Raw genomic sequence first — 23,656 nt, 5'->3', positions numbered from 1 at the left:
CTCTCCCCCTCTCCCTTCTTTTCTGAAATCAATAAAAAATATATAAACAAACAAATAACACCCCCCTCTCCCCCCAGAGCCAGAAGGACAGGCCCAACATATTCCTGGTTCCTTTGGGCAGTGAGGTCAGGGAGTCCCAGGGCACAGGGGAGGGGATAGTGGGGGACCGGCCCCTTGGTTCCATGGCTGTGACTGGCAGGACCATCTGACTGGAAATTACTTGCCTGTCAGGAAACATGTGACATCCTGCCTGTGAGGAGCTTGGTAAGCCTCCTTGTCCAATGTATTTGCTCCTCTTTCTGCCCCAGTTGTCTGGTGATTCAGCCTGACTGTTGTTAGCTCAGCCCTGGGACACCACTAATTGACCAAAGTGTAAATCTACATTTCCATGCCCCCCGGACACGAGTCCTCACTTATCTTGTCAATAAAACATTAAGCACTTGGTAGTTGAATTGAAACATTTACAGCAGTTACAAAATGAAAATGAGCCGTGCATATTTCTCTACGAGGAATAAATTACCCTTTAATAACCAGTGAAATCATTTCTCTCGCACAGGACATGGGCATTTCCAGTCAGATCTGAAATTGCTGTTTCATGTGGCCTGTCACTCTCCCGTCCTCTGCCCTCCCCTTCCCTTTCCTCCTTCTCTCCACTTCCTCCCGATCCTCCCCTCCTCTCCCTCCTCTTTTTACGGATGTGGATGTGAGCAGGTTTCTGTACTGAGTGCCTTTAGCGTGTCCTTGGATGGCAATTCTAGCAGCAATAGGGATTCTGGGGTCCGGTGATTTTTTTGTTGTTGTTCTGATTTCTAACTAACTTTGACCTTGCTTTCTTTTCTAAGGAACTTGTAAAAGTTCATCGGAACCTAATGCAAGAAATCCACGATTCCATCGTAAATAAGAATGACCAGAACTTGTATCAAATTTTCATTAACTACAAGGAAAGGTAACTTCTGAATTTAAAATGTTGGGTCTGTTCGCTGGTCATGGTAGTGAGGGTCAGTGTGAACACAGCTCATAGGTAGGAATCAGCACTGTTCACGTGGACACGTGGGCGGCGGGTAGAACTCGGGACCTGGGACCTCTGGTGGCAGTGAGCTCCACATGTGTGACAGAACAGTGAGCGAAAAGGAAAAACGGCTGCAGACGGCTGCCCTGCCCGTCGGTGCGGACTCTCCCACCCTGTCCCCGAGGCCTCTGGTTTCAGGAAGTCTCGCTAACTCGCCCGCCTCCTTCTCCCCACCTGTATGTGTCGGCTGTGGGTGAGCTGCTGCCCGGTGCTTTTTCCAACTCTTAATATTTTATCCTTCTCCCTGATGGGGTATTTGATTCACGACGCACGTCAGTTTCCCTTTGTAAGTTAGAGAAGAAAAATCTCCCCACCAGCTCACATGATTGGGAATTTAGCTTAAAATTTTACACCAAGCGCCATAGTTCCTAATGCTGACTCAGAAGTGGCTCATAAATTGCTTTGCATCAACAATTAGACAAACACGAACGTATCAGTAGAGTTAAAAGAAACATTAAATCCCCAGCCTCTTTGGGAAATTTCTGTGTCCTGCCGGGGCCCCTCTGTGGAGCAGGCTGAGTCCCTGCCCGGCGACGCATCTTCTACCCGCACAGTCCAGGCCCCTCGTCCCCACTTCAGAGAATGCATTTTCTTAATTAAAAAGGAGGACGGAGTGAATGGAGTCATAGTAATTATTACAGTACACTTGTAGCGTCACATCACCTGGTTTCTGTGTGTGAGTAGACAGTGAAACGTTGATCTCTAATAGACACTTTGCAGCTGACATGCGACGTTATATTAGTTTCCGGTGGACAGCATAGTGAGTAGACATTTATATAACAGGAGCTTAACCAGAAATTTTAAATTTTGTTTTGTGTGTATATTTGTACTCAACACCTACAGTCGTCAAGCCAGTTTTTAAAATCCACCTGCTGTAAAAATGTCCGTGCAATGAGCCCCGGTCAAATGTAGAAATAAAAGGAGTCATTTTTAATACCATCCCTGTGCGTGATCCTCCTTCGCTGGCTGCCTGTGTGGTGTGTGTGAGAAAGGAGTGAGAGGCTGAGCTGAGAGACTGGGAGGGAGCCGCTTGCCGGGGTTCCTAGGCAGCGGGGGTGCCGACAGGCGGGGTTTGCTCTGTGTCTCCCCCGCTGTGGGTGTAGAGGGGGAAGTCCCGCCTCTCCCCCTCCAGGTTCGTGCTCTGCTGTCCTAGAGACTTCCTCCTTGTCTCCTCCCTTCCAGGCTGGTGATTTACGGGCAGTACTGCAGCGCCGTGGAGTCGGCCATCTCCAGCTTAGACTACATCTCTAAGACGAAAGAAGATGTCAAGCTGAAGTTAGAGGTGCCTGTTGTTTTGTCTCTTGGTTTATGAACCACCCTAAGAGCCAGATATTCCTTTTCCCGACCAGTGCGTTAATGTCCCCATGTATTCTCAGTATAATTTCATGGCCATTTTATAAAGTGTATTAGTAGCTACCTCTATACCAGCAGTTCTCAGCCTATGGGTCGCGACCCCTTTGGGGGTCGAATGACCCTTTCACAGGGGTCGCCTGAGACCATCGGAAAACACATATAATTACATATTGTTTTTGTGATTCATCACTATGGTTTAATTATGTTCAATTTGTAACCATGAAATTGGGGGTCACCACAACATGAGGAACTGTATTAAAGGTCACGGCATTAGGAAGGTTGAGAACCACTGCTCTACACAATACAATGTGGAAATAACAGCTGTGGGACAGCCTGAGGCTGTGGCTGCCTTAGGAGCTTATCTTATCAGAGCCTCAGGAGTGAGGTGGATGCGGGTAATTTTTCCGGACTTTGGGGCTGAGAAAGCCTGTGGCTTAGAACTGAAAGGAACTAGTTTCCTGAAAACAGTTTTACACTGACTTCCATCACATCACAGCGTGAATAGTAGTGTATGGTACTTCTGCTCCTGACGCTGTGTTAGATGTCATAATATAGGAAGTGTCAGATACAACCTGTTTTAAGGAGCTGAACATGCAGAGTACGGTCACTGGGTGGGACTTCACTGGGAGAGGAGACCCATCCATGACCACAGAATTAACAGTTTAACCTCCCATTTGAGACCCATGACCCAGAGCGCTCTCTAATGTGTGGAAGCAAGCAGTCAGCGCCATAGTTACCTTTCCAGTGACCTGCAGCAATTGGCCAGGCCGAGCTGGCATTTCTTGCTTAAGATCCTCAGTCAGACACACTCATTAGGCGCTGTGGTCATTAGAGCTGATGGAGTTTGCTTTATCGCTTCTGGTGATAAATCGTTTTATGTTCCAGAAGAGCTAAGTGTGGGCACAGGGAAACCAAGTCATGAGCTAAGGAGAATTTCCTTGACTATAACTCCTTTCCTGAGCTCCTTCCCAAATTCCTTGGTCTGGGATGTGCAATTGTCTGAGGATTTTGGACTTACTAAGTTGCCCACTAATAATAATATTTTTATGAACTCTGTTTTTTAAATTGATTTTTAGAGAGAGAGGCAGAGAGGGAGAGAGAAACATCTATTGGCTGCCTCCTTCACACCCCGAACTGGGCATTGAAGTCACATCCAGGGCATGTGCCCTGACCTGTAATCAAACCGGTGACCTTTTGGTGCACAGGACGATGCTCAAACAACTGAGCCATTCTTTTTGAACGACACTATAGATCTGTGAGAAACAGTAAAATACTAGTTTGAAATACACTTTAAAAAAAGAATAGTGTGATGTTAAAAAAAATAGAAACCCGAGGCTTTTGAAACATTGAATCCTGTAGTAGGTTTACACTTGAGCATATTTTTGGAGTCAATCATTTCATTCAGTTCAACAAACACTTCAGCAAATACCAGATTCTTAGAGGTATGGGAGACATCTTGGGGAAGGGATTACGTACAACAAGAATGAAAAGACCCACAGGGCACAGAGAGAGCATCGTTTTGATTGGGGTTGTTACTAAAGGCCTGGAAGTGTAGCTCTTGAGAACGCTGGATTTTGCCGGGAACTGGCCAAGCACATGGCAGCTGGAGAGAACCGGGGTGTGTTGGTGGGGAGGCCCATGTGGGTTGGACGGGCCGGGGCTTGGATGAGATTGGGGACAAGGCCGAGCTGTCAGCCTGTGAGGAGGAAGATGCTGGAGGGCCCAGAGGAAAGAATCTTCATACATAAAGAGTTTTTCTTATCGGTTCATATTTAGAGCTGAAATGCTCCAAGGTTGGTTTGTTTTTGGTTTTTAATTGTAGGTGCTTTCTATTTTTTAGAAACAAGGCTTGTTAAGGAAAAGGAGATGTTTATCATGCAGTCACAGTTCTGTGTATGGCCTTTGCATCTTTTCGTGTTGGCTCTATGACCCCCTTTGACAAAGCTAACGGTTTTTAACGCACGTTTTAAAAACCACCTTTCACTAGGAATGTTCCAAACGCGCCAACAACGGGAAGTTCACTCTCCGAGACTTGCTCGTGGTCCCAATGCAGCGAGTGTTAAAGTACCACCTTCTCCTGCAGGTACGTCACTTAAACCCCTGTTCCTTCATTCCTTCAACCAAATACTCATGAGGCACCCACTGTGTGCCCAAGCCTCCGTGTCTGGGGCCCGAGCCCCTTGCAGTTCTCAATGATCAGTGGGGCGCAACGGGAAATAACAGCTGGAAACTTGCCTTCCTTGAAGCCAGGGTGATTCCCATTTTTCACAAGGTCACACTCCCTGTCCCTCAAACAGAGCTGGCTCCAGACAGACTTAAAAATTAAATAATCAGGTCAAAACAAATATGAAGACCCCTTCGGCCAAGTGCTTTGTAGTCCGTATTAATCACTTACTAGATTCCCGATAGTGCTACGTACCCGGATTCAGCAGGTTAATTCTGGGAGAACTTTTGCCCGATAACCATAACCTGAGGAGAGTTGTGTCATATTCTGGCTTGCTTTCTGCTCTAGTAGATTATAATAAGGCTACATGTATTTTGAAGGGATTCTCGTTATTACCCCAAAGCTTGCGGTTTCCACGGTTAGTCCTCTAATGAGGGTGGAGAGTCTTATAAATTTAATTTGATGGCTGTACCAGGAGACTCATTAGTTCTGCTCCAAAGGAATGTCCTACTGCATTAGCCTATCTCCTCTGCTGACGCTTGTGAAATGTTGTTTTAAACAGGTCTCCTACCTGCATGTGAAATATGATTTGGAGTCTTCTGTGCTTTGGACCTCTTTATATTACATTTCTTGCACTGAAGCCGCAGAATTATTAGTCATCCCTATTTTTGTTCTACTGAGAAATCAGAGAAATTCAAACCCTGATTATTTCTTTAAAATGCATTAAAACATGTATGAGACCTAAACTCAGAGCAACTCTACTCAAATTGGATTTTATGAAGAAATAATAAGGAAGACGAAGGCGATCAGTTTCTGAGACATCGTGGAACTAAAAACCTGTCCAAAATAAGAGAATAATTTATTTAGTAACTTTGGTTACTAAATACCAATGGAAGAGTTTAGAAGGTGCAGTTTTTAAGACACATCTGTTTATATCTAGGTTTTAGACAGACTTCTAAAAATATCAAATGTGACTATACTTTCATGAAATTTAGCAAACTTTTTCCTAATTCCTCTTGGATTGTTTTATACTTTAAATTTTGAAAGTATGTTTAGTCCCATGATGATGGGCACTTGGGTTGCTTCCAGATCTTGGCTGTTGTAAATTACACTGTAACTGGACATAGGGGAGCATATATCCTTTCAAATTAGTGATTTGGGTATCTTCGGATGTATTTCCAGAGCGGAATTGCTGAGCCTTATAAGGCAGTTCCATTTTAATTTTTTGAGAAATTCTCTACTGTTTGTGGCTGCGCCAAACCTACATAATGGGTTAATTTTTTAAATGTTTTCTTCCTTACGTTTGGGTGTTAATTTGATGAAAATAGTACTGAACTGTGTCTTCCAAATAGGAACTGGTCAAGCATACCACCGACCCCACAGAGAAGGCGAATCTGAAGCTGGCTCTGGATGCAATGAAGGTAAAGCGATGCGCCGTGACCTTGCTTGTGTTTGTTATTCTTGCCTGAAAACAAGAGAAGACTCTGCTAATCCATATGCATGGTATGCTAATATATTATAATATACATAAGTATTTGTGTAGTTTTGTTTCTGGTGGGGAGAGTTGAATAGTTTTTAACTGAAATAAATACACTTGTATGAATTTAATTTTTAGATAAAAACACATAAAACCAACAGGCGAATTAAAATAATTAAAAAAATATATATTTTTATTGATTTCAGAAAGGAAGGGAGAGGGAGAGAGAGACAGAAACATCAATGATAAGAGAAAATCATTGATCGGCTGCTTTCTGCATGCCCCACACTAGGGATCAAGCCTGCATGTGCCTCAGCTGGGAATCGAACTGTGACCTCCTGGTTCATAGGTCAATGCTCAGCCACTGAGCCACGCTGGCTGGGCGAAAAGAATTTTTGTTATTTGTGAATGTTATGACAACTTCCATAACCTCCAGGAATGATTTCATATCGTGGTTGCCTTCGACATTCTCTGCACGGTCGCCAATAGAACACTGCGGCTGTGTAAGCACCAGGTGGGCGGGAGCTTTCTCCGGTGAGGCCTCTGCCAGGCTTCCTTTTGCGGGTGCTGAGCGTCAGTGCATGTGAGGTTCAGGTTGGGTTTCTATGTTCAGGGAAACCAGGAAGTCAAGAATGATGAGTAGATAGAGGCAGACTTTCTGAGCACATGTGGGATCTCTAAGACCCAACTTCCACGCTGTGCTGAACTGTGAAGGAAATATTCATCCCTAATTTAAAACAGAAGCAAATGTGTCCTCAGAGCAAAACTCGAGGTGACTGTGAGACGGTGGTGATGCTTCTCCGTGTCTCTGGGCCATTTCCCAGCGAGCCCAGCTGTCCGCCGGCTCTGCACCCACCCCGTCAGGGCCCGTCACCCAGTTACTTACTGTTACAAAAAGTCATACCAAGGGTCTAATTTTAAGAGATCATTTATAGATACAGGCTCTGAAAAGTCAGACTTTCATTTAGAACAAAGTTCAGAACTGCCTTTTGTCCGAGTTCTGTTCCTGCTGCTTCAGATGAACTGAAGGGAACAGAGACGATGAAAAAGACCCCAGAGCACAGAGAATGGAGAGCGCGTACAATAAAAATAGCTGGTCACCGGGTGGAAGATGAGCTACCGTTTCCTCCGAAATGAGAGCAGACATTTAAAAATAGGTAGCGCCCAGGGAGCAAGGGGGCCGTGTTCATGGCACCCCGTTTCCCCGAGTTCTCTGCTCTCTCTCGCCTCTGTCCCCTCTGCTTCCAAAGGAGACGTGATGGAAGGCTCCCAGGAGAGGGCAGAGAACAGTCCTGCAGGTTCCTGGTCTAACTTAGTTCCCTTTCCCTCCCTCGCCGAGCCCTCCTTTCTGCCCTTACTCCAACCCGCGTGACATGTCCTCCTCTCGGGGTCGTTGTTAATGTCTTCGGAACGTACATTCTCCTGACCTGGTTCCCTTTCTGTTGTTCTGCGTGGGGTCACTTGTTTTTTTTTATCCTGTTCTTCTCAAGGGTGAGGTAAGTGACACCTCTTCGGTCTTCCCAGCTGTCCTCCAGACATTAAAAAACAACATTTCTATTGATCTCAGAGAGGAAGGGAGAGGGAGAGAGAGAAGCATCAATGATGAGAGAGAATCATTGATCGGCTGCCTCCTGCACACCCTACACTGGGGATGGAGCCCGCAACCTGGCATGTGCCCTGACCTGGAATTGAACCGTGACCTCCTGGTTCATAGGTTGATGCTCAACCCCTGAGCAACACCGGCCGGGCTGTCCTCCAGACATTTTTAACTTGCTCTGGTGAGCAGCTTTGGTTGATTCGATGGCCATTGAAAAGCCACGGGTGCTTTTGCCACTCCTGAAGGGAATGATGTGTTTTCTTTCGGACCGCTCTCCTCTCTCCTCCCATCTCATGGGCCTTCTTTTTGTCCCCTTCTCTTCGCTCCGCAGGACTTGGCACAGTATGTGAACGAAGTGAAGAGAGACAACGAGACCCTGCGTGAAATCAGGCAGTTCCAGCTCTCTATAGAAAACCTGGTAGGTCATGATCACTCCGTCCAGCTTCCCTACCCCACCACGTGTGGTTTTTGAAGAAAAGACACTTTACTTTCCATTTTCTAATTCTAGTTTATTTTCCCTGTTCCTGTTTGGCAACGTCCACACGGATGGCTCTGCCCTCACTGTCCCCTCACCTTAGTCACACAGCTTCCTCCCCAGCCATTCAGATCCTAGACCTCGGCGCCCTCACCGCCGTACATACTCCTGCTGATTCCCGTGCATTTACTCATTTCATGTGTATGTGCTGGGTGACTATTGTGCGCCTGACCTTGAGCCTGGGGCTGGAACTCTGAGCCCTGCGGTCTCAGGGTGAAGGAGACAGGGAAAGGAGAGTTTAAAGATGCTATTTTGAGATAGTGCTGTGAACAGGGCGAGACAACAGGGGGTGAGATGGGGAGGCCTCGTCTAGATATGATGGTTAGAAAAGCCCTTCTGAGGTGGTGGCCCCTGGAACCTGAAGCCTAAGGAGAAGCCGCAGCACAGGGATCCGGGGGAAGGGGTTCCAGGCAGAAGCCACAGTGTTACTGGTGGAGGGGGGGCACTGGGGATGGAGCCCACAACCCCGGCATGTGCCCCCACTGGGAATGGAACCGTGACCACCGGTCCATGGGCCGACGCTCAGCCACGGAGCCGGCGGGCTAAGTCAGAACTGGTCATTCCTGAGATCTCTGAGCAGGGTCACCCTCCTTGACTCTTTAAACCAAAGTGGGTCCCCGGCCCTGCATGCTGCCCTTCATGGCAGTCACGCATTTGTAAATACAGACTTACTTGTTTCCCCGCTGGCTAGTAGCTCCATGAGGGCTGGGTATATGTCATTTCACCCTGTTACAGTGGCTGAGCCAGAGCGGATGCTCAAGAAATACTAGTTCCTGCACCTTCCTCGTGACTTGAATTCTTAGGATGAATTCTCTCTTTCGGTAGCTGCCTTCCTCATTAGGGTTATAAGTAAAATTAGTTAATGTCCTCAGCCTGCCTCCAGGAGGACCAAGGACAGGCTGTTTTTGAAAGTGTATCATGTAGACCTGAGCCTTTTAGAGTAAGGGCGCTAAAAATGTGAAATGACAAAAGCTGTCAAGTAACCGTAGTTGTTCTTAATACACATCCTCACTGAGATTTTCTCTTTTTTTTAATGTGATTATGAAACACTGAGGTGTGTACATTTTCCGTTTTAGAACCAACCAGTGCTGCTATTTGGACGGCCTCAGGGAGACGGGGAGATCCGGATCACCACTCTGGACAAGCACACGAAGCAAGAAAGGTGAGGAAGAGGGGCGAGCACTTTCAGAATAAGCCGTTCGTATCCGAGCCTGGGGAGGCCTCAGAAACAGTTCCTCCGGGCAAAGCCGGGCCTCGAAGGAAGAAACCGAGGGGCAAGCCAGCCCCCGTTCCCTAACCGTTCCTCACGTAGATGGCTTAGTGGTGTCCCCTCTGCTTGCTGTCTGTTGGTTTGTCTAAGTTCTTAAGTAGGAAGTGGCAGCTAGAGAATGTCAGCTGGGGCCAAAGAAAGTGCACATGATGCTGAGAGGAGAGGTAGAGGCACCATAGCATAGGTAACTGCCACCACACAACTGTTTCATTTTGGGGTCTACATTTTAAAATAACAAAATGATAACAAATGTCCCAAGGAAGGTGTTTGCGTGAGGATCACTGCGGGAGTGAGCCTTTCTGGAGGGGAACTGGTCGGTGGGGTCCTTGGAGATGAGTGAGCTTGGCCTGGTGTCCCAAACTATATGTGATTATCACTGGGTTGAAATGGCCCTTTTCTGGAACCTTTGCAGATGAGGAAGCCAGCCAGCAGGGGGCAGCATCAGCTCTTGCTTCCACCTGATACCCAGGCTCCACAGGTAGCTTCCAGGAGACACACATCCTTTTAGCATCTCCGGGAAAATAGGCTTTGAAAGTGATGCAGGTGTTAAGGCTGCACGAATGTACCATTATCATCATTTCAAAAGTGTGTGCGTATAAATCACAGAGAGTTTTCGAAAAGGTACAAGGGTTGGTATCGGATGATGGGATGATAGTTTTTCTCCCCAGTTATGTTGTTTTTAATAAAAAAGGAGAAATAGCAGCATGCAAATTTAACCATAATTTCCTCTAGTTTGCGCTTTGCTCCTGTATCTCAGGCGGTGGTTCAGGTGGCTCCTGCCTGTAACCACCAGGCGCAGCCTGCAGGGGAAGAGCGCAGGGCCCACCGTTGGGCCAGGTGGGCACCCGCTCAGCATCTCACTAGCAGCGTGACCTTCAGCAGATGAGCTCCCCAAGCCTCAGTTTCCTCCACAATAAGTGACAATACTAACATCTCGCTCCCCAGATGGCCATGGGGGTTTAAATGGTGTCAGTCAACCTTGTGAAAGCCATTCGGGCTGACTCCTAATAACATCAGTAGAAGCTAGTTGCCGTTGTTTTCATTCACATTATTCTGTAAATGGTTAGCTTTTAAACTAAAACAAAAGTAATGGTTCAGGGGCAACACTTTTTATGGCTAATCTCAATTGTTTCTTTTTAAAAAATATAGTTTTTACTGATTTCAGAGAGAGAAAGGGAAAGGGAGAGAGATAAAACTATCAATAATCATGAGAATCATGGATCAGCTGCCTCCTGCATGCCCCCCTACTGGGGATCGAGCCTGCATCCCCCGGGTATGTGCCCTGACTGGGAATCAAACCCTGACCTCCTGGTTCATGGGTCAATGCTCAACCACTGAACCACACTGGCCTGGCTCAGTTGTTTGTTATAGCTATGTTGAGTGTAGCTGTGGTTCTTATTAAAATTTTCCTTTTTTTTTGCCCTAGCCAGTTTGGCTCAGTGAATAGAGCCTCGACCTGCGGACCAAAGGGTCCTGGGTTCGATTCTGGTCAAGGCATGTACCTTGGTTGCAGGTTCCTCCCTGGCCCGGGCCCAGTCAGGGTCGTGCAGGAGGCAACCAATCAATGTGTTTCACATCGATGTTTCTCTCTGTCTTTCCCTCTCCCTAAAAATCTATGGGAAAATATCCTCAGGTGAGGATTAACAAAAATCAAAACAAAACAAAAAAAACAAATAAACAAAAATTTCCCCCCTGTTTTTAAATAAGGAAACTGAGGAACAGCGAGGCCACTCATTTAGTTAAGGGTAGTGAAGGGTACGATGCTCACTGTTCATTCTTTTCAAGGTGCAGCATTGCCATTGTCTTCAACTCAAAGAAAAAATGTTTGTTTGGTTTAATTCATTTTATAAGGGAAGAACTAATACGTGCTTCCAACCCATTTTAAATCAGTCTCTCTCTCCCTCTCTCTCTCTCTCTCTCTCAGGCACATCTTCTTATTTGACTTGGCAGTGATTGTATGTAAAAGAAAAGGTGACAACTATGAAATGAAGGAAATAATAGATCTCCAGCAGTACAAAATAGCCAACAATCCTACAACGGATAAAGAAAACAAAAAGGTGAATTCTTGGAGATTCATAACTGTGGTTCACTCATGACTTTGAACATTCAAGGAAAATGTGCTCATCCATTCCCGGGAGAGGTAGCGCATTGATTCAGGAGTTTCTGTTTCTGGAATTGATTAGGGGAAAGAAGGGGACAGTGTCACAGCTGATAGGCTCATCCCAAATGCTAGCGACCAAGACAGGCGCCTTTGGCATAGAAACGGTTGTAGATGTGAAGTTGACTGCGGGGATCTTGATTGGTCACAGTCTAACGTTACGAGAGGTCTGTGGAGGATGCTGGTGGTGGTGTAGTGAATTTGGGAACGTGATGTTACTCATGCATGATTCGTATTAACCTGAGGAATATTAATTTTAACAGTGGTCTTATGGCTTCTACCTCATCCATACCCAAGGACACAATGGGTTAGAATTTTATTGCAAAACAAAAGATTTAAAGAAAAAATGGCTGGAACAGTTTGAAATGGCTTTGTGAGTATTTCTACTTTTAAAAGTGCTTCTTCCCTACTGCTTCCCTCTCTTATGAATATTGTGGCCCGTGTGTAGAGGCTGCAGGGACAGAGGCAGGAGCCTTGTGCTGCTGGCTCTCTGCTTAGCGACCTCGGTCTTCGAGGACAGAGGTTTGGGTGAATTTCTTCAAGAAAAAGAAAGAGGGCGCTCTGGTCTTCGGTTTGAATTTTCCTCCTGGGCGTATTTTAATTCTTCAGCTTTCAGCACCCACGAAAAGAATTATTCTAATGATAAACTTTTAATGTTATTACCATGTTTGTAATATATATGCATTTTTTAATTGAACAGAAATCACTCCCCCCAAACACATGCACACACACATATACATCCATGCACGTATTTTGTCTGTAATAGAAAGATTGATTCCCCTCCCACCTGTTTGTTTTTAACTCATTTACTGTTTGAATCCTGGAGAAATTGCTGGGCGGATTGAATGAAGGCTTTCAGAGCTTGGCTTCTTCCAGGCTTCTTTCCTTTGATGAAAGTCGCAGCTCAACAAAGAGGTGGGAATAATTCAGACCTGTTCCCAAAGGACGGGCGTGGGGAGATGTAATTACACAAGAACATGCCGTTCGGGGCCGGGGGGAAGGTGGGGGGGAAGGGGGGGAGGGAGCTCCTTTCCGTCTTGATGCTTATGGATGATGACCTGGCTGTGGAGGCCCACAGGTCACCCTGAAATGGAAACTGTTAGTGAAGGTGGGACTAAGAAAAACACCACCACCCACAGTCTGCCACCGGCTTCATTTGTATTCTAGCATTACTTACCATTTGCAGACAAGTTCTATCAGGTTCTTTTTCTGTCTTCTTTTCCTTTGCTTTGTTTTCAGAAATGCCCCTGTTTTTATAAAATGGAGGTAGGATTAGATTGTTTTATTGTAGTTCTGCAGTGAGAAAATACAACTGGTAGGATTGTGCAGGGAAAATATTTTAAAGCTTATAGACTGCCCTGGATTCGGCGATAATCACCACCACGAGCTGGTTGCAGAGTCTCGGCCAAGTTACTTGACGCCTCAGAGCCTCGGTTTCCTCCTCCGTAAAATAGGGACAAGAGTGATTTGAGCCGCGGAGGCCGGTGAGGTGAGGGCTGGCCAGGCAGCCCCACGGGCTCGTGGTACCCCACAGTCGCAGACCTGCTGTTCCCACTGTTACTAACATTGTTTTGTATTTAGGATCCCAGGGCTCTACAGTGGGGACTTCTAACTCTAGAGGGCGCCCCCTCACACTCCTCTAGTCCTTGCCATTTACTGTCCTTGGTTGCACTAATGAAACAAGAGGTTCATAGCTCTGGGCATTCACTCAGTGGCTGTGCTGCAGACCCCTTCGGTTTGGGGCACGAGTGGTGACCTCGGGAACATCTGCCCAGGCCGAATCCCAGACCTCGCTCGTGTGCTTCCTTCGTGAGGTTTCAGGTGGCAGAGGGCACCGGCGTCAGCAGGCGGGATGGGAATGGCGGGTGCTGGGCTGGGGCTGAGGTGCAGAGGCAGCGCCGAGCTTGCGCCCTTACTTCCGTGGGGAAGACGCGAGGCTGTGTTTGCTCCGGGGTCTTGTGCAAACGTGGCATCGTTAGGCGAGCAGAGGATCTGCAGTGGAGGGCAGTTAGGTTTCTTGCCCAGAGTAGACATACGGACTTGGCCTGCATGCTAGGGCGGGGCACAAGTAGGTTTACAGTTGTTCCTGTGGACAATAGAACGATAATTAATAAATAGTAATACAAGAACAAATCCTGGGTTTTGGTACTCACTACTGTAAGCCTCCTTCGGCCCCACCCTGTATTTTGTTCAGTTGCCATAAGTCAAGCAGCTAAACACTGCATATAAGACTCGACGAGGTGGGTGGTTATGGCTTGGCAGGTGTGGCTCAGTAGTTGAGCATCAACCTATGAAACAGGAGGTCAGAGTTCGATTCCCAGTCAGGGCACAGGCCCGGGTTGAGGGCTTGATCCCCAGTGTGGGTGTGCAGGAGGCAGCTGATCAGTGATTCTCTCTCGTTGATGTTTCTATCTCTCTCCCTCTCCCTCCCTCTCTATGAAATCAACAAATATCTTTAAAAAGGAAAAAGTTATTTAAAGAATAGCCTTAAGTAACACACTACTCAGGGTTGTGTTCAGGCGTCAGGATATTCTGTTCTTTCCTTCCCGCCCCTCTTCTTGGAAGCTCGCTCGGCGGGAAAGCCACGCATCCCCTTTTGCAGGACAGTGAGACCTCGCTTGTCTTGCGCTCGGAAGAATAGAATAATCTAGTAAGTCCGGAAGCTTAAGACGTCGCCCACGGCTCACATTTTGCTATTTTAATCCCATTATCTGTAGCTCTGGTGTTCTCACTCTGTAAGAATAAAAGAAAAACAAGGCACCCTGTGGTGCTCAGGAGGCCCCATGAAAAGCAGGGAGGCTTGGGGGGCTCCCCCGCCGGCTTCTTCAGTCCCTTTAGCATTGACACGGCCCCCGAGTCCTCCGAGGACATCTTGGAGGAGCGGAGCGCGGGGAAGGAGAGGGCGGCGTCAGGGGGAGGTCGGTGGGAAACCGAGGGAGGTGATTCTTTAAGGCCAAGGCCATGCTCGCCAGTTCTATGTAGAGGAAATGGCTGTTTTGCTGTTTATAGGATGAGTGGATCGCTTTTATTTTTTTAAAAAAAATTGCAAATCACTTCTAAGGCATGACCACAGCTCTTAATTTAGGACATCGAAAAAGACGCCAGGAGAGCACGGATGCCAATACACAGGCAGGACCCAGTAACGCAGATCCTCTCCCAGAGGCGGCCTCAACCTCAGCCCCTGAACCTCAGCCCGTCTCTCCAAGGACACCCTCCCTGCTGAGGAGCCGTGGGTGGGCGCTGGCCTTCTGCGGCCATAACCACCTCCAGCGGTGAAATGTGCAGGGAGCTGCTTGGCGAAGCTCCGCAGGACAGGCTGAGCAAAGGGAGAGCAGCAGCGACCTGCTTGGATAGGGCAGGAGAGGGATGCTTTGTTTTATTTTTATTTTTAAATATATTTTTATTGATTTCAGAGAGGAAGGGAGGGGGGAGAAAGAAGCATCAGTGATGAGAGAGAATCATGGATCGGCTGCCTCCTGCACGCCCACACTGGGGATCGAGCCTGCAACCAGGAATTGAAGCGGGACCTCCTGGTTCATAGGACGATGGCCAACCACTGAGCCACGCTGGCCGGGCTGTAGTTTATTTTTGCTGTGGAGGTTGCTGGGACAGCTACTGAGCTGAACAGTGTTTGAGAGCTGCAAATGGCCGTTGGCAGAAAGAAAGTTTCCCACCAGGATTTAAGGGAAAAGAGGTCAGTGCCCCTGACTAAAGAATCAGGTATTGCATGTTTTAAAAATTCTTGCGGCACACCACTTTAAAATCGCTGACCTAGAGCATCAGACAGTTTCTTTAACTGTCCCAGAAATAAGGCAAAGTTGGGTAAAATATGAAATAAAGAAAGTGAATAATAGAATAAGAAGACTTTTTAAATAAAGATTTTTTATTGATTTTTTAAGAGAGAGAGTAGGAGAGAGAAAGAGAAGCATTGATCGGCTGTCTCCTGCACACCCCCTACTGGGGATCGAGCCCAAAATCTGGACGTGTGCCCTGACCAGGAATCGAACCATGACCTCTTGGTTCATAGGTTGATGCTCAATCACTGAGCCATGCCAGCTGGACTGTATGTCAGTCCTTTTAAATAGCAATTCTAACAAATGAAGGCAAGCACAAACTTTTGAATAGAGGTTATCGTTGGATGAAAACAAATTCCCTAACGAAAGATTTTAATATAGTGCTATCAATATCTCTATCGCAGACACAGATGATGATGGGTGGGCAGCCTACCTTCAGGGCTGTTGGAAAAAAAAATCAATGATCTTTTAAAAATTTGAGCTCTGATATTTGCAAAGTATTTCTGCTTCCAATGAGGGAAAGCATAAGAGGAAGATGCAAACAGGAAAAATCCATCAATCTATTCCGAAAAAGAAGTGGCTCCCACAAGATAAGTCACTACAAAGCAGAATTGTATTAAATTGGACTGAGGTCCTGAGGTCCTGAGGTCCGGTCCTCACACAGGCTACAAGAATTCTCCTGGTGTCTGTGCTCTGGCCCCAGGGGGCATGTTTCGTGGAGCTGTGCTGCCCACTACTGGCCACTTGGCTCATTGCCGTTTCAGCACTGTCAGATGAAGTCACTGATTTAAAGCAGTGATTTTCAGCCTTTTTCTTCTCCTGGCACAATTAACCAACTACTACAATTCTGCGGCACACCAAAAATATATGTATTTTTCCAGTATGACAGAGGATAGGTATAACTTTTTGATGTGTTGGCTGTTGTGGTTTTTTGATTTGACAATCTAAGGGAAAAGAGGTCAGTGCCCCTATCTGAACGGACAGGGATTTCGTGTTTTAAAAATTCTAGCGGCACTCCGGGTGAAAATGGCTGGATTAAAGTAATCAATCCATTCTCTACACAATAATACTTTGGCTTATTAGGTGTTTAATATCCAAAAGCCCTCCTCGGTAAAAAGCTAGTCATTGGAAAGCCTCCTGGATCACACATTCGGTGTGCTTTTTGATCGAGGGTTCTCGGCCAATTCCTTTGGCTTTGCGAGACGATATGTTCACAGATTATTCCAAAAATAAGCATTTGGTGGTAATAAGTCTTAGCTTCTCTGATAAGGAACGTATACTACACAGTGACTGAGGCTGAGTGTCTGCATTTATCTCATTGTTTTTGGTCTCTAGGATGGCTTTGTGTATTCTCCTATTACTAAAGACTCAAAAAAACAAACAAACACAAAACCCCACAAAAGATGGTATGTTCGATCACATGGGCCTAGACCAGCCATGGGCAAACTACGGCCCGCGGGCCGGATCTGGCCCGTTTGAAATGAATTAAACTAAAAAAAAAAGAGACCGTACCCTTTTATGTAATGATGTTTACTTTGAATTTATATTAGTTCACACAAACACTCCATCCATGCTTTTGTTCTGGCCCTCCGGTCCAGTTTAAGAACCCATTGTGGCCCTCGAGTCAAAAAGTTTGCCCACCCCTGGCCTAGACTATCAATATCATTTTTGTTATGATTTTGAATGTAAGTAATGCCGTCATTATAATTAACCTAATTAAGCTAATTTTCTGTGTTATTTAATCATCATTCTAGTTCCACAGATGGAATAAGGATTATTAAATTTTCCTGATGGTTTACAGAACAGGTACACAGAATTCAAAGCGGAGCAATCACCTGTAGGGCATGGAAGCCTTAATCTTCCCAGAGGGACTACACATATCCTTGTCTGGTCTGTACATCCACACACATTCTTATAAACACACACACACGGTAATAACTGTCCGATGTACTTTTGAGAACCCAAAGAGAAAAGCACAAGAGAAAAACTTCCTAACTGTTGGGTAGGGAGAAAGGAGAACAAACTTGCGCTATTATTTTTGTGTCACAATTAGCTTCTGCACCTCCTCCAACTGCACTTGCCATTCACAAGCCTCCCACACCTTCAAGAAAGAGGCTGCATGGAGTCTGACGTAAGAGCAAAATTTCTAGTGATGCAAGAAAAAAACAGATCACCAACATTTTCCAACCCCCGCCCCTTTAACTGATGAGTGAATGCCAAGTCCCAGGGAAGGACTCAGACCTGCCTGGGTCACGTGGGCAAGCCCGTGGTAGGACCGGGGCCCTTCCTGATCTGGTTTCTCCTCGTCCCCCATGCTTCGAACGCCACGAAAACGTCTTTTCCATTTGGTTCCCTGCTCTGTTTGTAGGATGATGACTAAGGTCTACGCAGTGAAACCTCAGACTCTCTAAGCTTTCGTTACTGTTCATCGTTAACGTCATCCTCGCTGCCTTCCCTTTCCTCCAGATGATTCCAACGATTCCCAACGCTTACACTAATCATTAGGCACTTAACCTCCAAACACCTCCATGAAATCGGGTTTATCGGCAATTTTACATAAGAGTGAATTCTCAGTTTCCAAATGAATTTAAAACCCAATTGCGAACAGTTTACTAATAAACACCTAAAATTAATATTTGGCTGTTTCTCCAACAGTCAGATGGTCAGCCTCCCTGGTGATATATTCAGAATGGCCAGTCGCCGTACTTTAAGTTAAACTGAAGCCCTGAGACCAGCTGTAGCTCCGCTCACTCAGACGGTGTCAGTCTCTTACGCTGAAATGCCACAAAACCAGGGGTCTCTTAAAGCAGCAGTACCCTTTCGAGCCATTTTAAACCCCCAATAAACTCGATCTAAGGGGAGTTTTATTATCATTGATTATGGAATGGCCAAGTTGGGCTGTGCAACACATTCAACAATTGAACCAGCAAGAAGTTTAATTAAATTTCTAATTTGCTTTGGATTTCACTCGATCCTGCAACTGCAAGGTTTCATGCCAGAACCGAGGATGCAGGATCAGGCGCGCCTGTGGAAATACACCCGTGAGGCCAAATGGCTGGTGGACTAGCGGCCCGACGCCTCAGACCCGCTGGGGAAGGCGGGTGGAGATGGCCTCCTCCGCCCCAAGCCCACTGGCCCCCGGACAGGGAGAGGGGAGGAAGGTAGACGCCCAGTTTTATGGGAAAGGAACCCACTCATGAGAAGTAGCCCCGAGAGGAGAGAAATCATCACTCCGCGACTTGCCCATCCTGTTCCTTTCGGTAAGTGCCTCTGTAGACAGTGTGACCCCGGACAGCACGGCTGAGATGGGCCCGTCCTTGGGCATCAATTCATAGCCTGCGAATTGACCTGTCTGTACCGGGGCCGAGGTGAGGGTTGGGCATTGCCCCGGCCCCTGCAGCCCCGAATCTAGGGTTCTCTCCGGAAGAAAACGCTGGTCAGGAGAGACATGCCTGTGAGCGTGTTTGGTTCATGTAACTGTATGGGTAGACATGTGGGCATGTGTCCAACACAGAACGTCCCCACATCAGCTGTCCTGAGGGAAAGGCTCAGCGGGGACTCCTTACCCACTGGCACAGGCTGATGCCAGAAGCAAAAAGACTGCTCAGCTGCAGAACCAGACAGAATAGTGTTCGCAAGACCAGGGATGGCAGTGCCAGCCGGGGGCCCCATGTACAGTCATCGGGGTCACCAAGCATCATTTTCATCTTTTTAAAAATAATACTTGATCGTTGAAAATATTACATGTGTTCCCCCTTTTCCCCCATTGACCCCCTCCAGCCTGCGCCCCACCCCCGGCCCCAGGCCCTCACCACCCCTTGTCTGTGTCCATAGGTTATGCATCTATGCATATAAGGTCCTTGGTTGATTACCTCTCATCCACCTTCCCTCCCCCGCCTTCCCTCTGAGATTCCACACTCTGTTCCATGCTTCCATGTCTCTGGATCCACTCTAGTCATCAGTTTATTTTGTCACTTAGATTCAACATATGAGTGAGATCATGTGATACTTGCCTTTCTCTCACTGGCTTATTTCACTTAGCATCACACTCTCCAGGTCCCTCCATGCTGTCTCAAAGGGTAAGACATTCTTTTTAACTGTTGCATAGTATTCCACGGTGTAAATGTACCACAGCTTTTTTATCCACTCATCTGCTGATGGGCACTGGGGCTGTTTCTAGTTCTTAGCTATTGTAAATTGTGCTGCTCTGAACATAGGGGTGCATACATTCTTTCTGACTGGTGTTTCAGGTTCCTAGAAGTGGGAGCACTGGGTCAAATGGCAGTTCCATATTTAATTTTTTGAGGAAACTCCGTACTGTTTTCCATAATGGCTGCACCAGTCTGCATTCCCACCAGCAGTGCACTAGGGTTCCCTTTCCTTCCCATCCTCACCAAGGCTTGTCGTTTGTGGATTTGTTGGTGGTAGTCATTCTGGCGGGTGTGAGGTGATCCCTCATTGTCATTTTAATTTGCATCTCTCTGATGATCAGTGACTTTAAGCATTTTTTCATGTCTCTTGGCCTTCTGTATGTCCACTTTGGAGAAGTGTCTGTTTAGGTCCGTTGCCCGTTTTTAAATTGGATGGTTTGTCTTCTTTTGTTAAGTTGTATGAGTTCCTTATATATTGTGGATATTAACCCTTTATCAGATGTATCATTGCCAAATGTGTTCTCCCACACAGTGGCTCCCTTTTCGTTTTGTGGATGGTTTCCTTTTCTGTGCAGAAGCTTTGTATTTTGGTGTGGCCCCATTTGTTTACTTTCTCTTTAGTTTCCTTTGCCCTAGGAGCTGTATCATTAAACATATTGCTACGAGAGATGTCTGAGATTTTTCTGCCTATAGTTTCTTCTAGGATTTTTATGGTTTCACGACTTAACATTTAAGTCTTTTATCCATTTTGAGATTATTCTTGTGTATGGTGGAAGTTGGTGGCCTCGCTGCTGCTGCTGCTGCTGCTTTTTTGCATGTATCTGTCCATGGAAAAAACACCATCGTTTTCCTCTTGATACTTCCTGGCGGGAAGGACTCACAGTAGCGTTTAGTTCATTACCCTCAGCCTCTGTGGTGTGCAGACAATCCAGGAGGTTGCTCTATGGCAGTGGTTCTCAACCTTCCTAATGGCACGACCCTTTAATACAGTTCCTCATGTTGTGGGGACCCCCGATTTCATTGTTACAAATAGAACATAATTAAAGCATAGTGATTAATCACAAAACAATATGTAATTAGATATGTGTTTTCCGATGCTCTGAGGTGACCCCTGTGAAAGGGTTGTTTTGACCCCCAAAGGGGTCGCGACCCACAGGTTGAGAACCACTGGTCAATGGCGTTTCTTCTAGTAAATCACAGCCTGCAGAACAGCTTAGCCCAGGGGTGGGCAAACTTTTTGACTCGAGGGCCACAATGGGTTCTTAAACTGGACCGGAGGGCCGGAACAAAAGCATGGATGGAGTGTTTGTGTGAACTAATATAAATTCAAAGTAAACATCATTACGTAAAAGGGTACGGTCTTTTTTTTTTTTTTTTTTTTTAGTTTTATTCATTTCAAACGGGCCGGATCCGGCCCACGGGCCGTAGTTTGCCCACGGCTGGCTTAGCTCCTGCTCAGCCTGGACGATGGTCAGGTCACCGCGGCCCTTGAGAAACCGACCCAGCCCTCACCACAATTAAACAGGCCGGGGAGAGCCCGCCGTAGTGAGCCCTTACCTCGGGGCTGTGTGTTATGCCTGCAGCCCTCTTCCCACACCATCGGCTTTTAAAATGCACCCACAGCAACCGCTTTAATTTAAAAAGCCAGGGTTCGATATGTCAGAGCTCAAATATTCTCCGAGAAGGAGCTTTAATGCGCATATATTATTAATGCGCTATCAAAGCACAGATCCCCGAGTTGATTCCCACCAGCCAGTCATTAGTCAAAGGCTACACCAAGCAGGCCCCGTGCGTGCGGTAACAGATGCATTTCATTTCTGGTGGCCCTGACTATCGGGGAGAAGGGAAGGGAGAGGCAGGAAGTCGGCCTGCAGTTTCCAGTTAGGAGAGAGAAACGGAGTTGAATAGAACATCGGTTTTATTCCTTCCTGGCCATGGGGACAAGAAACTCTTTGGGGAAAAGCAGGCCTTACCACGAGGCATCCGAAAGGGCCCTGGGTGGTGGGGGGATTGGAGGGTGGGGGGGTCTCCAGCCCATTGGGAGCTGTGTGGCCCCTTCTAAGCTTTGTGTAGATTTACTGAGACAAATAACAAAAGTGTAGCACTGTGCTTAGAAATAGGAGGTTCCTGTCCTTGAATGCCAATTCTCTTAGAGGATGAGGCAAGGAACGACTTAAAGAATAATGAAGCCCGGCTGGTGTGGCTCAGTGGTTGAGCATCAACCTATGAACCAGGAGGTCACAGTTCGATTCCTGGTCAGGGCACATGTCTGGGTTGCGGGCTCCACTCCCAGTGTGGGCGTGCAGGAGGCAGCCGATCAACGATTCTCATCACCGATGTTTCTGTCTCTCCTATTTCTCCCTCTCCGTTCCTCTCTGAAATCAATAAAAATATATATTAAAAAGAAAAAGAAGGAAAAAACAACAGATCAAAGGCTCTGGTATAAAAGCTGGGAGAGACCCACACTCATTCAGCAGAGCCATTTTCGTTTTCACCAGAGCGATGCCGATTTGCTGATGGAAGCGGACAGGTGGCCATTCTCCCTCCTGCCTGTGACTTCGCTCTCCTTAAGAGCGTGCTTGGGGATGCCAGAGAAATGTCAAATAAGCATCACCTAAACCCAGAGAGAAAGCACAGGCGTGGATCCCCACCAGGCGACCACAGAGCAAGGATACTATGTCGTATTTGCTAGTGCTTTGTCATGCATGGCTTGCTTTTGCATGTTTCTGGATCAAACCGGCGACTCGAAGGCTCCCTTTAATGACAGCTGAGATGTTCTGAGCGCTGTCCCGTGTCCTGCTTCTGTCAGCGCTGCCAGCACAGGTCCAGTTCCCTGCGCGAACCATACGTGAGATTCGGGAGAGAGCGGCCGGCTCATCGTGGGAGATTTCACGCGACCAGGTCAGCACCCCGAGACTCAGCTCAGCCCAGGGCCGCGGATGGCGTCCGCCTGGATTTCATACCCAAAAACAAATCCTTCAGATTGAAAGCTGGCAACGAAAGCCTTTCAAGGAGAAAGAATAAAAGGTGGTTTTTAGAGCAAGTCATCTCTCCAAGACACAAACGTGCGTGTGGGCAACCAGCACGGAGATACTCTGTGGATGGTACCGTAGTAGTTATGCCCAGAAGGCGAACCAGTGTCCAGACAGACCCCGGCAGGCTTGGGACACCCCGAAAATGCCCAAGCACGTGCCGCCACAGTCAGAATGTTGCCTCACATGCGCCCTTCAGGAGGGCCCACGCTCGGGCCCACTCGTGACACCAGCATCGTCTCCCGTCTCCTCTCCCAGGTCTCCAGAAGGACACGTTCAGATGAAATGAGAGGCACGAAGTTGTTACTGCCGGGAAGGGGGTGTCTCAAGAGCAGGATGAGCCGTCACTGACCGCAGAGCGGTGTGGGGATGCGGATACAGGAGAGCTGGCCGGGCTGTCGCTGGCGGCCTTGATTCCTTCCCTGTAACCACGTAATACAACTTAATGAGCCCGGCCGGCCTGGCTCGGTGGTTGGGCATCAACCTATGAACCAGGAGGTCACGTTTCTATTCCCGGTCAGGGCACATGCCCGGGTTTTGGGCTCGATCCTCAATGTGGGGTGTGCAGGAGGCAGCTGATCGATGCTTCTCTCATCATTGATGTCTCTCTCTCTCTCTCTCTCTCTCTCTCCCTCCCTTCCTCTCTGAAATCAATAAAAATATATTTTTTAGCCCTAACTGGTTTGGCTCAGTGGATAGAGCGTCAGCCTGTGGACTCAAGGGACCCAGGTTCGATTCCAGTCAAGGGCATGTACCTTGGTTGCGGGCACATCCCCAGTGGGGAGTGTGCAGGAGGCAGCTGATCGATGTTTCTCTTTCATCGATGTTTCTCTCTCTCTCTCTCCCCCTTCCTCTCTGAAATCAATAAAAATATACTTTTTAAAAACACGCAGTGAGACCAGGCCCCTGGGAGGTGCAGCCCGCTCTGGGAGCAGGTATTTGCACCCTTCAGTTGGACGGCAGGAAGCGTGCCCACGGCAGCTCCTCCGCCCGGGTCTGGTTTCCGTGGAGATGGGCGCTTTCTGCAGCTGAAGCCTCCTGAGGGCCTCCCCAGGA

At 47.3% G+C, this 23,656-nt stretch overlaps 1 protein-coding gene across 3 annotated transcripts in view; it reads left to right on the top strand.

The window, feature by feature from the left end:
* VAV3 (vav guanine nucleotide exchange factor 3) overlaps nucleotides 1–23,656 on the top strand; it is a 166,148-nt gene that overhangs the window by 54,164 nt on the left and 88,328 nt on the right. For all 3 annotated transcript variants that reach the window (XM_070396983.1, XM_070396982.1, XM_070396985.1), the window contains exons 8-15: nucleotides 843–946; nucleotides 2,252–2,351; nucleotides 4,410–4,505; nucleotides 5,939–6,007; nucleotides 7,992–8,078; nucleotides 9,272–9,357; nucleotides 11,390–11,522; nucleotides 11,887–11,996. In XM_070396983.1, coding sequence (XP_070253084.1) covers nucleotides 843–946; nucleotides 2,252–2,351; nucleotides 4,410–4,505; nucleotides 5,939–6,007; nucleotides 7,992–8,078; nucleotides 9,272–9,357; nucleotides 11,390–11,522; nucleotides 11,887–11,996 — 785 coding nt within the window. The remainder of the gene's footprint in view (nucleotides 1–842; nucleotides 947–2,251; nucleotides 2,352–4,409; nucleotides 4,506–5,938; nucleotides 6,008–7,991; nucleotides 8,079–9,271; nucleotides 9,358–11,389; nucleotides 11,523–11,886; nucleotides 11,997–23,656) is intronic.

This window comes from Myotis yumanensis, unplaced genomic scaffold, assembly GCF_028538775.1.
Source record: "Myotis yumanensis isolate MYYU_CA2020_CCGP unplaced genomic scaffold, mMyoYum1.0.hap1 SCAF_17, whole genome shotgun sequence".
Taxonomy (NCBI): domain Eukaryota; kingdom Metazoa; phylum Chordata; class Mammalia; order Chiroptera; family Vespertilionidae; genus Myotis; species Myotis yumanensis.
The sequence above is the reverse complement of the archived record's forward strand: the minus strand, read 5'-3'. Positions and strand labels throughout refer to the sequence as shown.